At 32.3% G+C, this 18,227-nt stretch overlaps 1 protein-coding gene across 2 annotated transcripts in view; it reads left to right on the top strand.

The window, feature by feature from the left end:
* LOC145693919 (cGMP-dependent protein kinase, isozyme 1-like) overlaps window positions 1-17,698 on the top strand; it is a 912,022-nt gene extending 894,324 nt beyond the window's left edge. Inside the window, exons 13-16 of one of the 2 annotated variants that reach the window (XM_081770087.1) lie at window positions 1,953-2,116; window positions 4,867-5,052; window positions 9,660-9,726; window positions 11,731-17,698. In XM_081770087.1, coding sequence (XP_081626213.1) covers window positions 1,953-2,116; window positions 4,867-5,052; window positions 9,660-9,726; window positions 11,731-11,826 — 513 coding nt within the window. In that variant the 3' untranslated portion in view covers window positions 11,827-17,698. The remainder of the gene's footprint in view (window positions 1-1,952; window positions 2,117-4,866; window positions 5,053-9,659; window positions 9,727-11,730) is intronic. The other variant, XM_081770079.1, reaches the window with a different exon arrangement.
* Window positions 17,699-18,227: the final 529 nt, after the last annotated feature.

Raw genomic sequence — 18,227 nt, 5'->3', positions numbered from 1 at the left:
TTGTTCAATTTATAGTTTTATCATAGTGCTTTATGAATCAAACTGTTCAAGTTACCATATAAGTTTCTTCGTAATTCGCTCCTTTTCAGTTCATTTACTCCTAATTGGTGTAAATGCTGTTAAATGATTGGTTCTTTAGTAATATTTAAGTATTATTTTTATTGCTGTTTCTGCGGCAACATGTGAACTAAATAATCAATTATTATTAAACGTGTTTGTTTAAAGTATATTTATGTTTGTTAATTTTGCTTAACTATAACTTTTGTATGGTGGACATCTTGAAGGATGTAATCTAGAAACACCAGAGAATAATTTTTATGATGAAAGTACCCAATATTAGATGTAAGAGTAAATTTATTGGTAAAATAGGAGATCCAAATCATGGGTTTTTGTAACAAGTCAGCGACTAGACTTGCAGTTGAATTTCTGCTTTTTGGTTGGTATTTAAAATTAAATAATATATCTAGGTATGATAACTAAAAATTCGAATTTACTGTTTACTTAAGATATTTTTAATTTGTGTATTTAATTAGCAAAATTATTATAAGGTGGGTGAGAAAAGAACACTTTTAGACATTATTAGGAAGAGGAAGAGAAACTGGTTGGGACATTGCCTAAGAAGAGATTGTATCATGAGGGACGTTCTAGAGGGTATGGTAGCGGGAAAGAGAGGGAGGGGGCGAAGGAGACTACAATTAATGGATGATATTAAAACAGAAAGATCATACGCGAAGACGAAAAGGTTAGCGGAGGACCGTGGAGCATGGAAGCTTCTCAGCTGCGGCAAGTGACCTGCCAATAAAGGCAGAATACCTATGATGATGATGATGATTGTTGTTAGAAAAATTTTATTTTGTTTTAATAGTTAAGTAGGTTGATTCTAGTATAGGCATGTCATATAGAGATTAGGATGTTTTGTTGGAACATTAGCTTTCAATATCAGAGTTACTAATTGGTTATTGTTTATTTACTTTTGTTTCTCGTCTAAAGAGTACCAAAAAATAACCTATATTGCGGAAGATATGCATTTTAGTAAATTTACGGGTTAGTGATCAATTGTTTATTGGATTTTGTCGTTCCCATTTGCTACTCCAATCACTGTGATTTGTTTACATTATTCATCATGTAATAAAATCACTTGTAATCCTAACATTCATATGTGATTACCATAAATTATAATTATTCCAAAACTGGAATAGAAAATTAATAAAATAGTTTTAGATAAAGCAAAAACTTTCAAAATTTGCAGATGGTAGCATCAACTATAAGGTAGTTATTAAACGCATATAAATGAATATTAAACTCATTTTGTATTTACTGTATATTCGATTGGAAATGACAATAATATGAAATAACGTTAAGATGCTAGAGTTAATACTGACAGCTCTTAACCTTTACTTGACACCGTAAATGTAAAATATTTATGAACGAAAATTGGAAACAACAAACAAGGGAAGGATATGTTTATAAAATGTATAAGCAGGCTACCCGAATTTCACAAACATTGCCACTCGTACCATGTTAGTTTAAACACGCTCAATTGAAGTAAACGTGTCTGTAGGATTTTGTGAGTTCAACTAAGAAAACATCAGAGCATAATGCATTCAATGAGAGGACCCTTAGTTTGATTTTCATGTTTCGTGGCGTAGAATATCACTGATTACATAGATTGTATCAGTTAAGAAGAACTAGTCGCCATAATTTCTTATTTTCTTTACGAAAATAACGTGAGAGAAATATTCTAAGTTAAATTATATTTTGGATAAGGCTGATTACGACAATAATTTCAGCTCCAACTACATCTCGAAGCTTCTCAAGATCTAGTAAATCCCTTATAGAAAACTCGAATAACACAAGTCATACGTTGTGAAGCTTTCCAAACTAAGAAAACATAACTCATGTTTAGTGAATGGTTATTACATTAAATACATCATCTTTGTTTTAAATTTTAGGTGGATTTCGGGTTCTCGAAACGACTAGGATTCAGCAGCAAAACGTGGACTTTCTGTGGCACTCCGGAATACGTTGCACCGGAGATCATCCTAAACAAAGGCCACGACAGAGCTGTTGATTATTGGTCACTGGGGATCCTTATGTACGAGCTCCTCACAGGAACGTAAGTAAGATTTTTAGTGTTATACTCAAATATTGTGCTTTATTCACTAATCAGTTTAAATTGAGAAATGAAATGAAAAACATTTGATCATAATACAAGCTATTACAAAAGAAGCAAATTCTGTGTTGATATCTTTGACTATTCTTACATTTATTTTACTATCTGATTTCATTTAAAAATATATGTCCTATACCATTATTAAGTTGGCTCTCTGTACTTTACTATAAAAATTATCAATTTCACATAAGTTATAATAAAAGTACGTAAGCGATAAATGTACTTATTCTGTAAAAAAAAAAAAAAAATCTGATTAAACATGTGTCTTATCAATTCTTTCTTTTATGAAAAATGTTAATTGTAAGGGAAAAGACTGCTACAGAAAGAGAGAGGTGCTATTTCGTAAGCAAATCAGAAATGAAATATTTTATTTAAATTATTATTACAACATAGTATTTTAGTACAATTCTCAGAGAGGAAATTCCATAGTAGTTATTTTTATTATTATATAAATTATCCCTACGTCTTCGTAATATTAACTCTTACGTTAGTATATTAAGAGCATGATTGAGTGTCTTTTGAACAATTTAATAAGTATTACTCTCATTGTGATTTTGCTAAAGACTAAACTATTAGTCCTAGAGCGAAAACAAGACTGATTTTCTAATTGGTTAAATTCATATCTATTTTCAGTACACATTTGATAGAAAACATTTTTTTTTTTAGTTTGACTTCCACGATTATGCACCGAAGCAAAGGGAGACGGTAGTAACAATTAAAAGCACCATATAAACTGTATTAATTTAATTTTAAAACTTGAGGCCTAAACAAAATGCACTGTATTCTAGGCATACTATTATCTGAAAGTTTTACGTACAAATTGAGGGAATGAGTTTGCGTAGACCTTTATGTGATTTTGCATAGTTTTCTTTCTCTAATGACTTTGACCTTGAATTGAATCTGTAATTTGAAAGAGAACATGAGTTTTTTTTCTATTTTTTTCTTTCTTTCATTTTTTATGGATGTGGATTTTAAACAAACTTTAAATCTCTTAGACTTCATGAATCTTTTCTCACAAAAGAACATTCAAGTGAAAAAATGAATGGAATTTTTATTATTTGTTGTAAATCGATAATTATCATCATCGTGTAATACGATTATTACGATTATAGAATTATGACTTGTTGACCCTTCTAAGTTTATCGCCAGAGATGCTGTCCCTATTGTTGCAGAGCGTGTGGCAATAGTGCTTCCAACGCACCACGTGTTCTGTTCAACCGTCAGTTTTCCATAACGAAACAGTAGATACTGAAAACTAGAACCTGTTCTATTTATTCTACTTTATATCTCCAACTTCTGTAGTTGCTACAGTTTTCTTTCACCCATCATTGCTTTAGCCTTCTTAGCACGGTATTTGCAGTTTCAATGAATTAATCCTTCGTAAATAATAAAGAGTTTCCAGTCACGAAAGTCCCAACTGAGCAAATTACTTATGTTCAATTGGATAAGCTAGCATATGATATAGATCTATAACGTCGTTTCTTTCAGCTTTCTGGGCATAGAGTTCATTACAAACAGTATTTCAACTACTCCACGATACCAAACTAATACCAGAAATTGTGTGCACAAATAAAGAATTGAACTCTTACTACAATACGCATTCATCTAGAACAGCGTTTCCCAACCGGTGTGCCGCGGCACACTGGTGTGCCGCGAGTGGGCCGTTGGTGTGCCGCGAGGAAATTGAAACAAAATTATTAATCCTATAGCAATCAAATTGCAAGACATAGGGAAAAATGTATATTTGTATTTCACATTACTATGAACCTCTACTATGAATCTACAATTTTAAGTATCATACTTGACTTACTTTTCTGTACATTTTTAACGTTGAAAAAAGTACGGTATTTGTTATCATTGTTATGATCATTATTGCTTCTTTATTGTTACAGATAATTTCGTAACTTGAAATTTTAAAATATCATTCAATCCTTTCGACAAAGCAAACGTGCATACAAATTACCTACATTTGTGTTTTAAAAGTAAGAGATTTATTTGTTCGTTCATTATTTAGTGATCTTCCTTCTTTGTAAAAGGTTGGATACAGTCTTCGAAAAAGGAATTGTATTTTTAGAAACCTGAGTCCTGTATTTCATTGCAATTGTTGTCAAGTTTTAAATTAGAATGGAAAATATGCATAATGATTTATCACGGTGGAAAACCAGTGATCGAGCTTTCTTCTCTGTGAGGAGATCAATAATCACAGAGAAAAAAATGCCACTGTACTTTATATTTACTAATAATAATAATAATAATAATAATAATAATAATAATAATAATAATAATAATAATAATAATAATATCTATATGAGTGTGCCGCAAGAATTCAAGTTACACCTGTAGTGTGCCGCAAGTTCAAAAAGGTTGGGAAACGCTGATCTAGAACCTAGTATTTGAGATTCTTCTATACTTAGTCAGTAGCGGATCTAGCCCGAGGCCAGGGGACCTAGCACCCCCCTCCCCTTGTTTTCTAAGTGACGAAAATAATTTAAGCTATTATTTATATACTTTTTAAAGTTCATGAGTTTATATACTAAACTCATGATATATCGGTCATAGTCTGAGTTTTGGCTGGCCCCCCAGTTTTTATCTACTAGATCCGCCACTGTACTTACATAAAATTGTAAATTACGACTAAAATGAGGATCTTTCTATTTCTTTCTTTTATATAAAAGAATTTTCTGTATTTGCAGGCCTCCCTTCACAGCAGCTGATCCTATGAAGACGTATAATATAATTCTAAAAGGCATTGATATGATCGATTTCCCACGCCACATCACAAGAGCCGCCCAAAGCCTTATCAAAAGACTGTGCAGGGATGCGCCTTCAGAACGCCTTGGCTATCAAAGGAATGGAATTCAGGATGTAAAGAAACACAAGTAAGTACAGATTGTTGATACACAAGGAGAATCACAAAGTAAGGTGAATATTGATTTTTTTCTCCTAAACTGAAGGAAAACAAATATGAAACTGTTGTGTGTTATGCATAAAGTATCACATTAAAATTCCACGTACTCATCATTGCGGTCTAAACATTTACTTCGAGGGAGGGCAAATCGTCGGCCCAAGTTGCAAAAATTTATTGTTCCAAACTAACCGTAGCCTTTTGACGCTCAAGTGTCATTAAACGTTGTCCAAGGGAGGACTATACTTCTCCAAAATAGATGCTTGTCATTGATTGATGTCAATATGATAGTATGATAGTCTTCTACTTTTTTTCTCGCCTTATACGTCAGTCTGATAGTCTTGTACTTCTTTTCTCGCCTTATACGTCAATTCTTCCGCTAGCAAATGCAATACAGCACACATACACTTGTTTACATGACACAACATTTCTTCTATAAACTTCTACTAATTATTGATGAATATCTCTCGGTTTCTTCCCCTTGGAACACAAGAATCGAATGACACTACGCACTCAAATTTTTGTGTAAGTTTGCGGTTGCTACTCCATGTTTGGATTGGCTTATTCAGCAGAAGTAACAACATGTTGCAATCTGGTGGTTGTCAGACATACTGCACTTCCACACCTACAACATACATTAAAATTTTGTTGTAAATTATTCATATGCACAACATTGGACTGTACGTCTAAATCACTATTTATCTAGACACACCCTTTATACTTTTAAACTAATATAATATAATATACGTACGTTTAACGTTAAAATATTTTTAGAGTTGTCCTAAACTTACTCTGCAACACAAGCGTCATTACAAACTATTAAAAGCTAAGTGTAACAACCTGAAACTACGATGGCATTTTGGGCGAGTGCTTACTAGTAGGGCACAAATTTCTAAATCACTCCTATACAGTGACTCCGAGGCTTGGCCCTATTTTATTATTTTTGTCTCCATCCCAAGAGCCATCCAAAGCCTGGAAATTGATTTAAGAATTAATTACATGGACGTTGATTTGTCCTTAAATATTGGGAACTAAGTTTTCATTTTGTAAGACAAATAAGTGTATGCTTGAAATTAAATTACAATACATAGTTTCGTACATATTACATAATTTCGTTTATAAAATACAGTTTATAAGCAAGTGACTCAAATGGATAGGCTTCTTTCGTAGCTGTGAATGTAATAATCAGTATTTAAAATTTCTCAGTATTTTAAATGCTTCTGTACAACATTTGACATTAGAAACAAACAGTATTTTCTCGTGTCAATATTCAACAGGTTGGAGAGTAAAGCAACATGAAATCGGTATTTTGAAAACAAGTAACTTAAAACGTCTGGTACAATTATGTTCAAAAAACCTAATCACTTGCTTCTAATTTAAGGTCAGTGACCTACCATTCACAACCGTGGAATATCCCAATCAAGTCTCAAAAGCATAAGAAAGATTAGCCTTGAGGAGAATTTAATTTACATTGATAAATAAATGTACGTACGGGGCTTTTTAATGAGGAAGATGACTGGAATTTTTAAAACACTAATTACATTTTAAAAATGTACTTTTGTTTACAGCGTATTCCATTACAAACAAAGTATCAACTTTATTTTATTTTATTTTATTTTATTTTATTTACATAGAAAACAAATTTTTGGCTTATTTTCCAGTAACTGTACTTGTTTCTGAGTTGTAAAAGTTCGGTTGGTATGAGTTAAACGTGCATTTTTAGCACCGAAGTGGATTTTTTTTTTTTTTTTAAATTTAACACTTCACGATCATGCACTAAAAGGAGACGTTGATGATGGTAAATAATGAAATGGTGGAGTGGAGAAAGTGGAAGAAAGCGGGAGAATTTTGAAAAAATCCACGCACACGATGTATCCACCACAAAGGCAACTTGGCGCGAACTGGAATTGAATTAGGGATCTTCTCGGGTACCAAGAGTGAACACTATCACTAAACCACTGCGGCCCCTAGCACCGAAGTTGAGACTTCAAGCTACAGTTAATGTGAAATCCATATTATGTATATCCAAACCCCGGCCTCGCGCTTGCGCACCAATTAAAGCTACTTATTTAGCTACAAGAGAGCACTTGAATTGTAATAGAGAGTTGTGTTTTATCTCTGTTTTTAAGTTGTCAATCTTAATTAGTGGTAAATTTTAATTATCAGTCTATATTTCTGTCAATAGAAACATTTACTAGACTTAAAATTATTAATCTTTTTTTCAAGTCTCGAATTTCGGCTCAGGTGGTCAAGCTCTATCCAAGGACTGTGATTTTTTTTATGGTTCCTACCGCACATCCAGGGTTTCCATTGCAAATTTGTGATACAGCATAATACACAAGCAACACAATTTTGTTACTTGTGCAAGAAAATAAGACAATTATTATTTTCTGATGTTGGTTCATTGAAGTTTAGTACATGAGGTGCATCAGGCAGGTATTTCCACAGGAATCGAAGTCAAAACTATGTTTATGTAACGGGTGCACGTAGCCATTTGACCATAAAAGAGGATTCAAATAGGTAAGGAGAAACAGTACATATTTATCTTTAAATAAGTATGACCAAAAGGAGTGGCAAGGTATAAACGGACAGACTCGCCGTATGAGGGGAAAGAGAAGCGCCAGGGTCAGAGGGTGCCAAACAGAAAAGTGGCAATATAATATTGAGACTATAGTGAGGATATAGAAACACGGCACCATTATAGTCTGAATATTGCACATTTTTTCTTAAGTAACCTATGCATATTGTTCATTCGTTCCCATTCTATATTGAAAGAAAACTTGTAAATTTTTTGTATTTTCTTATGAATGACAGTCTTCGACATTACATTATGAATATAATTAACGTAAGGTGTTAATTATATTCCTCTTGCTAGTGATTGTGTTCGCTTATCTAGTAATAGTGTCTCGTTTGGTTTGTAATTGTCACGTTAATGGTGTTTTTGTTATACCAGGGAAGCAAGAAAGTTCGTGCGCTTTTATACCATGGAAGAAAACTGTCAATTACAGGGTTTTAACGGTTTGTTTATTCGGCAAAATAGCCTCCATTTGCTTCTACAACCTTCTCCCAGCGCTCAACAAGCTTGTAAATGCCAGTTTTGTAGAATATTTGTTCCCGAGACTCGGAAAACTCAGCAACTGCATTTTTGACGTCTTGTTCAGTCTTGAACTGCCTGCCACGCATAAAGTTGTCTATGGCCAAGAATAAATGGCAATCCGAAGGGGCGACATCTGGGGACTAGGGAGGATGAGATACAAGCTCCCAACCAAGTTCTGAGATTACTTCCAGCGCCTGTTTTGCGGTGTGAGGGCGCGCGTTGTCCTGGTTATAGAGCACACCTCTTTTGTTTACTAGTGCTGGCTGTTTCTGGGTCAGTTTGGTGGCTACCGTTCTCAGTTGTGATGAGTACACATCTTTGGTAATTGTCTTACCACGTTCCAAGAATTCGTAGTGCACGATACCGTTTGTAGTCCACCAAACACAGAGCAAAACCTTGTGTTGATGGATGTTCGGTTCTGCAGTCAAAGGCTTCGGGTCATTCGGTGATAGCCAATGGTATGACCGTTTTTTATTGTCATACATGACCCACTTCTCGTCACAAGTTATTATACGGTCCAAAATTGGACAGATTTTGTGTCTCGTCAACAAAAATGAACAGATATTCAGTCTTAGAACTTGGCTCATAGCGGTCAGCTCGTGAGAGACCCACTGACCTAGTTTTCAGGTCTTCCCCAACTGATGCAGACTTACCTGAATAATTTTCCTGCTTACCTCGAATCGGTGAGCAATTTCCTCGCATGTTTGACTGGAATAATCTTCAATAGAGGCCTTCAGGTGGTCCATATCCACTGATTTAGGCCTCCCAGAGCGAGGCTTATCTTGAAAGGTCTCGTCACCAGTTGGAAAGGTCTGGAACCATTTTTGTGCTGTACATTTACTTATTACACCCTCTCCGAGCGCAACACGTATTTTTCTAGCTGCTTCTGCACCATTTGTCCCCAATTTAAACTCGTAAAGCAAACAAGCTCTAATAACTTCATTTGACACTGACATGATCACGAGCGATTTTTACACACTACACTGACAAATGCGTTGTTATATTCACCGTGGCTGATGCGTCAATGAATAAGCTTTCCCAAACAGTCAAAACTTTCATGCTACGGGGACAGATGTCGCCGCAGCAGCCAAATGGAAGCGGGAGTGGTTCAAAAGCGCACGAACTTTCTTGCTTCCCTGGTATTTGTGAGTGTAAGCTATCCTATTTGTATTTGTATTTCCATTTTCTTTTTACAATATAACATTTTAGTGCTTTCAAATGGCTCTTTCTAAGAAGTTGTTCGTTATTTAGTGTCATTATTGACACTACAACTTACGTTAACAAAGAAGCAATCTCTTGAAAACACTGACTATTTTATACTGTAGCATTTTGTTAATATGAAAAAAGTTAAGCTAACATTATATGAAGAATTGGGTGCTGTACATCAATAGGCTGTTGTTCAAATTTGAGACTTAAAGAATAATATGTAATTTGCCTAGTAAATGAAATGTTCTTTTTACTAATGTAATATTGTTTCATTCCAGGTGGTTCCAGGGTTTCGACTGGGACGGCCTTCGACAACGTTCCCTAACACCGCCTATTGTTCAGCAGGTAATTTATAAGAATTATTTTCTTCATGTAACTTTGACTTTGTTACTATTGTATAAATTTAAAATTCCTCATTATTACAAATTAAATATACATACCGCAAAGCAATGCTTAAGAACGAAAATCTAGTCACCTATGACACACTCAGTCATTTCATCTACATCATCCTGAAGAGATTGGTCAATTGCAAGTTTTAGATGAATCTGAAGATTTTCCTGTCAGAAGCAACCTTTTACAATTCAAAATCCAATTGAACTAGAAAAGTTGATTAACTTGTTTCGATGTAAACTGGATGTAATACAATCTTAATTATTGTCCATTTCCTCACAGAACTGCAGTTATATACTTTCAATTTCTTAAATTTGAAACTGCAATATAAGTATCTAAGAAAACAACATCAATTGTTAAAATACCTAGCTTTTCATTATTGTTGGAAATAAATTAATAAAAAAAAATTGTTTGCAATAATAAGACTAATAACACAGCCACACATACAAAAAGAATATATAAATGTTCTGTGCACCGGATCCCAGAATATGGATTCGATGTATTTTGTTACACAGAATCCAAATTTTGAAACTCCAGGACGATTGACTGTGTATATTTTGTATTATGGGCGAAAAACGTATGTGCTGTCTTACGTACCAAAATTCGCTGAAGGTTTTCGCCCATTGAAAGAAATTGACACAGTCTATCGTCTTCGGGTTTCGAAATTTGGATTCTATGTACCAAAATATTCGAATCCATACCTTGGGGCACACTGCACAGAACTTCTATTCATTTTGTGTGGCTGTGAATTGAACACTGGGTACTGTCAATATTGTAATCCATATTATAATGTGACCTTATACATATTGTAATGTGATTTTAAGGGTCGTCCCAGTTACAGTTTTAAATTTTTAAGTTTAAAACTTCTGTATAGGTGTGAAGGAAACTGGAGTTTACTCTTTAAAATATCCGTTGTTTAAGTGTCTAGCTCTTTAATGATGTTGAAAATAAAACTTAAAATAATAAAATTAATTCTTGGTTACATTAACTAGAATAATAATTAAATAGTTTCGAAGAATTATGCTTTAGTCTACATACATATTATGCTTTATTTTTTAAAATTATGCGTTATTTTACATATTTGGCTTCAGTTTTATTTTTTTAAAACTTGTGCATTATTGCACTTTAAAAATTAGTTTTATCTGGACTCTTAGATAACAAAAAATCATGTACAGGGTATGTCTAAAGTATTATAATTTTATGCTTCTGGGTTATTCCAATCATTTATTTATTTATTGACAGCTTACATGTATTGATACAAGACCGCTAGAATTTGATGACCTCCTGCATCCACTCAATCATCCCTTCCCTTAAGACAAACTTAATGAAAATAAAGACTTCGTTTTATGTTTGAGTAACATGTCTAGTATTCACTGAGAACTACTAAAATAAACAATATCGATTAATGAAATGTGTAACCTTTTAATATATTTCTAATTTTATATCAGGATTATCAGTCTTAAAGTATTCCTGTCGCAAACATAATTCCTCTAACGATCCTCAATACTTCGAGCACATTTATCGAGTTCCCATCTTCAGGATTATTTAACAAGCTTCTATCATGTTACACAAGGAGTTGATCGCATGCTGTGATGCAAAACTTCAGTTAAAATTAAGTAAAACAATTATTGGAATATTGGAAATAGAATAATTGTAGTGTGGAATAAGTGAATTAGAGACTCCCACTAGAAGGGGTTTTCCGTTGTTTTATTTACGTACTGGTATGCTATTATTTTTACAATTACTTTAATTAAATGAAAGTATAGCACCATAACATGTGATCAACTCGCTACATAACATGATATAAGCTTGTTAAATAAGCCTGAAGATAGGTACTCGACAAATGTGCTCGAAATATTAAGGGTCGTTTAAAGAATTATAATCACTACGGAAATACTTTAAGGTTACTACGTTCCATTAATAATTTTAATGTGTTCTTATTTTTTCTTTCTTTTTCAGATTCGGGGTCCCACCGACATAAGCAACTTTGACTCTTATCCAAAGGACAACGATTTACCTCCTGATGAACTATCCGGTTGGGATGTAGAGTTCTGAACGGATGCATTTTTTATGTTGTTGTTCAGATGATGATATATAGTTTCCGATAATGTAATTATATTTTATTTTAAGACGAAAGAAAGCAAAATGCTGTGGGATTAATTCCCGCCCAGCTGCTCATTTCTAATCTGTTCAGTATGATGAAATAGATGAGCAGCGTTTATATTTTTGAAAAAATACCGTACAGCGAGAGAGAACCGTCCAATCACAGAAGAGATTTCGACAACTACTACGTATTCGTGGATTTTCCCTCCATTTATATACATTTTTCTTCCTTATAACTATATATATAAACATTTATATTTATACAATCTATTTATTAATGCTATCATTATTTTTTTCAGTTTACTTGTATTTTTATTTCTTTTTTAAAAATGTATTTGTAGCATGCGAACAAGAGAAAAGGGTTGCCAGTTATCTCCAGTCGTGCTAAGGAAACGTAGATTTTCGATAAATATAAAATTGTCATACTTTTGTTCTCATATAAATATCTGCATAAAACACGTTAACATAAGGTGATGTATCAAGACTTAACTTACGTAGCTTCGGCATCATAGGCGGATGAGTAAACTTTACACATTCTTCAAAGGAACTGTAGAACAATAAACAATTTTAAACTTTTTTTTCTGTAATGGCTCGGCTGAGCTCTTCGCCCTCAGTTCACCACATTTCTCAATATCATGATTATGTGGATCACTCCCACCCACCCTAAAACATCGATATCAAATGATCTGTCTATTGTCTACATTTAACAATTCTCTAATTTAATTCTTACACTGCGTCCCCTTCAACCGCTGTAATCATTTTTATGTGTTGAGATTTTCGCAATCTTCGGAGGATTGGACATAAGTGGAATATCTCACCTTCTAAAACGTATGAAATGAAAAGCATTATACGCTTCATTATTTGCAGTTTTACCCACAGATATATTTGTATATGTCAGAGCCTATCATCTATGCACATAAAAAGTGTGATTACAACGCTACATACTTACATACAACATAACTTTTCAATTATTATTGGTTTGAAAATACGGGCTTTGAACAAACATTATTCTTTAAGAATATACTATTGTCAAGTTTCGTCACTCATACAAATAAACATCAACATTAGGATATCTTCCCGCAACGTAATCTCCATGTTGCGACAACATACTTCATTACTAAAGACCAGTGGTAGATCTTTTGTCTCGAAATGTTGAGGTAACTTGGCCAGCATTTCGCGTATATCAAAAACAAAGTTATTGTAACAGAGGAATATCATTTATCATATCAGTTTTTTTAAACAGTAAATTCAGCAAGGCAATCATTTAACACTTAATAAAAACGGAAATATTTTTATAAACTAGTAGTATTGTGTCTTGGTAAGGTATACAGTAGGGTTATATGTAAATCTTTATAAACCTAGGTGCTAATACGCGTATATTATTACTATCATATTGAACGCATGAATTTTCTAAAAGAGAAAGGGAGATAAACTTCAAATGGCCTGTTAGTATTTGAACACCATTTTTGTCACATATAATATTCAATTTATCAACAAATACTTAATTTCCGAGATCTTTGAAGCTCAAGAGTTCACAAAGAGAGACTTGAACTCACATTTCCTTTACGACTAATATTTTTATTTTTGTAAAATTACATGGAAGCACGATTAATAAGATTCATATCTTACATGCCGGTAAGTAATTTTGAAATCTTTAACTCGATAGTATCTTCAAGTAAATGCCTTGTTTCTATTTTTCTATAATTAAGTAGTATTTTATAATATACATACATTTTATATATATTCAATATCCGTAACAAAGATAGAGAATACCATGTGAGTCAAAATACAGTAATAATAGAATATATTGTGGTAATTTATAATTCAATTCTTCATGCGCCAGTTTGTTTTATTTTTCAGTTAAAAATTCAATTGTTTTGTGAATAGCTATCGATATGTCATCTATATACATTTTTATCACACGAGTGAGAAATTATTATTGACATAAAGATAACATTTATTTGTCTTTATGTCTGTATGTGAGAATTCTTTTGTATTGTATCATTCAGATGGTAATAGCTTTGTCTTGCTTCCTTAAGTAAACTTATTAAGGTCGATTGAATCCAGTTATTAATCGATCAAATAGCATATTCTGTAATTAACTGGTTTAGTTTATTTATTTCTTAATCTTTCTCAAGCTAATGAAGAGTTTCTAATATCCATAAAACAATGCACACGGTCTATAAAATTCAACTGTTTGGTTCAGAAATGACTAAGAAGTCCTTTCTACATTTTTTGACATACACATGTTCGAAAGTGACAATAAAAGCGTTGTGTTTACTAAACTAACCACAGTAAATCTACTCTTCTTGTGTACAATGCATCCACAAGATGCCTCTGTCTTCATAAATCCTCGTGCTCAAGTAGTCATTGAAGAATGAAATAAAGATCATGATGCCCAGATAAACTTTAATCAAAGGGCTATAATGAGGACGTTAGCGTTAAGGCCACTTGTCCAAATAACGATCAAGTGATTAGTAAAGGTGATGATGGACAGTTTGTCATTCGGTTGTTCAAGGTCCAATAAGAGAGAATGAATTGTAAGTCTGAAATTGTGATTGACCTTCTCTTGGACGACCTTTTTTAAATGTGCTTAGAAATGGAAATTGTGTTTGTTGCAAAAAGGGTAGTGTATATTATTAATACGTCATGACCAATTAGTTTATAACTGTAATTAAAAGCCTGTGAAGATCCTCTTCTAATTGTAGCAGGTATACAATGCACAAGAATTGTATCTTGTATGATCAGAAATGAAACGCGCTTTCACATATTTAAATTTGTGAGTAGTGAATTGTATGCTACACACACATATGTAATTTATATATCGACTCCTGTGTATTGTAGGCTTCTTAAAATTGTATTAAGTGAATTAAATTTGGACGGAAGTACTTGCTGGTATTTTAAAAATAAAAAAGTTTTACAGTTTCATAGTGTAAACTTAAGTAAATTTTGAAATATTTACTTCAGTTGCGCTACTTTAAAAGTTACGCTCTACAAATTTTGTTTTTACTATTTTTCACCCCTGAGATCATATTAAGCAACGTTGTAGACTCATAATTTTATAATTTGTCATCCTACATGTTTCGGAAACAATTAGCAGACTGAGAAATGCTGGCAATCCTTCAAACACCAACTTGTAGTCATTTTTTTTTTTTTTAAGTCGAAATCTCCATGCCTTGAATAAAGTAAGTAACGTATAATGCAGTTCTGCCGATATTTCTAAACCACAAAAGAATGAAATGTATTTAAAAAGAAAAACTGAAGAACAAGTGTGCTTAATATAAATAATATGTTGTAGAGAAAACAATTTTATATACATGTATAAATATATATATACATATACACATACATTATAGAAGAGTTGATAATTATATCTATACTTTTACATGTACAGTATCAAGAACCAATTAATAGAGAGTGCAAATTTGTAAACATTATCCTTAATTGTTTTATTTTTTGTTCGTGAAAATGTTTTTAATTAATATTTTGTTTTCTGTTTTTATTTTACTTTACGATGTATATATACATATATTCACCAAAATCTTGTTTATTGAATTTCAAATTCAATAGATTGACAAAGTCACTTAATTTTTGTAAAAAATTTTTAAGGTTTAACAATATGAGAATGATAGTTTATAAAATGTATATTATAAAGAGCACACAGATCATAGAAGCTTTCTATGTAGTAATGAAACAGGATACCGTCCATTGGAAATTTAATTATATCAAAATTTATAAAAATGTTAAATTTCCTTTAGAGGAAAAGGATTTCTGTATTAGAAGTGAATTATTTGTTTATTGGAAATGAACAATTATGTGACTGGGTAAATATTCGTAAAAAGTGGAAACAAAATTATGTTGTAATAATATAACAAAAGGAAAGTTGAGTTTGATATTTTACGATAAACTCTTTACATTCACAATTTAATAAAAAATGTATTTAATTTTGAAGAATGAATAGATAGTGTGTGACGAACGCCGGAAAGAAGGGCAAGACATGTTGCTACCATATGGATTTTTCATGCAGCGTATAAATATTAAGGTTATTGAACCAAAATAAATCAACTATTACTGTAACTTGACAAGTTACAGCTTGTTTATCCTTCCTTGAAAATTACCTCTTCCTTTTAAGTATACTGCAGAGGCTATGAGTGAAATTTAAGTTAGTAACTTGAAAGCAAAACATATCTCACACTTCATTACTATTATTAAGTATACACATTAAAACATATATCCAAAGATTCAATATAACCTGATAAATGACACACTTCCAGCTGAAGAGAAATCGTAAACGTGTAACAGTTTAATAATTTTAAACCTTCGTGCCCTACATGTTCAGTAGCTGACGTGTGTGTATAATATCTTAATTCATCTTCATATTTTAGCCGGCTAACATGGTTGAGTTAAGCTGTTGAGCACATGATGGACCAGTCACGGGATTTGTACCTCACATAGATCATGTGTGCGTCTTTGTGTTCAATTCAGTATCCATTTGTATCATCTTATAATGTCATACTATTGTTTCCTTAAAAACTCATAGGACATAATCGTAGAACGTAAAACTGAAAAAAAAAATATTTTCTCTAATTCCCAAAATGCCCAAGAAAACTCACTGTGTTTTAAGTCGACAGTTATTAATAAAAAGCTGCTAATTTGTGAAACTTTGCCCGACATAACTTGTCATTAGATCCTTATATTCGTAGTTTCTAACTCCAGAAACATTCAAGTTGGTAATCCACTTAAATAATAATTCTGTTTTAAGTTCCTTTTATTATTGTAACATATTGTAAAGTAACTATTAAGGAAGGAAATAAACACCATCATATGTTATCTCAAAAATACTTTCTTGTTCATAAATTTGAAAATATTGTCCTGAATGAAAATAGTTACTAAGTAAAATTACTCGTTACCTATTGGAACACAAGGATGTAACTTATTTTGTTTTGTATTTTATTTATTAAAGAAAAATAACTTCTTAAACCAATTTGTTTCATTCAGTATTGTCAACATAGATAAGTGTGTCCTAAAATGTATTTGTGAAATAGTTAAAATATGAATTTGAGCAATTTCAGTGTAATGTCTTTGTTTCTGCCAGTGCCATATTTACTCTGTTTCTAATACTTGAAGTTGCATTGCAAGCAAGGTTGTAAATGGTATCGGAACAGGTGTAAATGGGTGCTATTGGGTTTCGGTTCCGGAACTGGAATTGAAACTGATTTTTCCAAAAGAAATAAGAAAGAATAAACAAACTATTTTAAGCGCCTAACTGAAAGTGAAAATTTATTGAAACTTTCAGGCTCTGTGGCGGAACCGATTTTCATTTAAAAATCTGTTCTGAGAAAAGAATAAAAATTAATTTGTTGAAAAAATCGATTCTGGTTCTGGAATCGAAACAAAAATTGAAGTGGAAGCAAAAATACAGAGAAAAGAGAAATAATAAGTTTTGTAATAAAACCGAAATTTAATTGCCGTAGGTGTTTCAATCGAGTCATCATTTTACAGTTTCTCAACACCGATTGCAGCATATTACGATCTTCAGCTAAAGATGTTTGCAAATGTTGATGTTAAAATGTACTTCGATTCTCCTCTCAAAAAAGCTGAATTATGGTTTATGGTCTCGTCAACAGAAGCGATACTCGAAATGTATTTCGATTCCCTTCCCAAACTACCTCGAATTACTGATTGTTTTGGTTCCGTGATGAACAGAACCGATAGATGTTGAAATGTATTTCGGTTCTCTTCCCGAAGTATTGAAGCGTTTATTAAAGTTCCGGACACGGAACCCAAAACACTTTCGTCAACATTACCAGTTCTATTTTCGGTTCCATGAACTACTCTGACTTAAATATGACAAAAGTAATCAATCATATGATATCTTTGTTCTTTTTCCATTATTTATGCATTTTTTTTATTTTATAAATTTTATTTATTTATTTATTTTGATAAAGAGGTTAAATTAAATTTCCATTCATTTTAAAGATGTTTATGTTTCGATTTGTTTGCGTTTCTGATAGATCGAAAACAAATGGAGAAAATCTAAAAGTTGGGAGAGCTGAAGATCTAACTTGACCTATTAATGATACATTTGCCGTGGTAATTCCTTTGGTAATATCGTTTGAGACCTAAAGCATAAATAGTATAGAGGAAGCTAAGGTAATATAATGCATTTATGGATCATTTTGTGAATAAATAAATGCTAATGTTTCAAGTTACAAGATTATTGAATATGTAAACAAAGAAAAATAGTATATGAATTTTTCCTTTAACCAAACAATGAATTCGAATTTATTATAAATTGAATTTAAAGTCCCTTTACATCTTTTTTTTTTTTTTTTTTTTTTTTTTTGCAACAT

The sequence above is a fragment of the Thermobia domestica genome, chromosome 1 (assembly GCF_964235325.1).
Source record: "Thermobia domestica chromosome 1, izTheDome1.hap1.1, whole genome shotgun sequence".
NCBI lineage: Eukaryota > Metazoa > Arthropoda > Insecta > Zygentoma > Lepismatidae > Thermobia > Thermobia domestica.
Note: the sequence above shows the minus strand (reverse complement) of the source record. Positions and strands in the feature narration are given on the sequence as shown.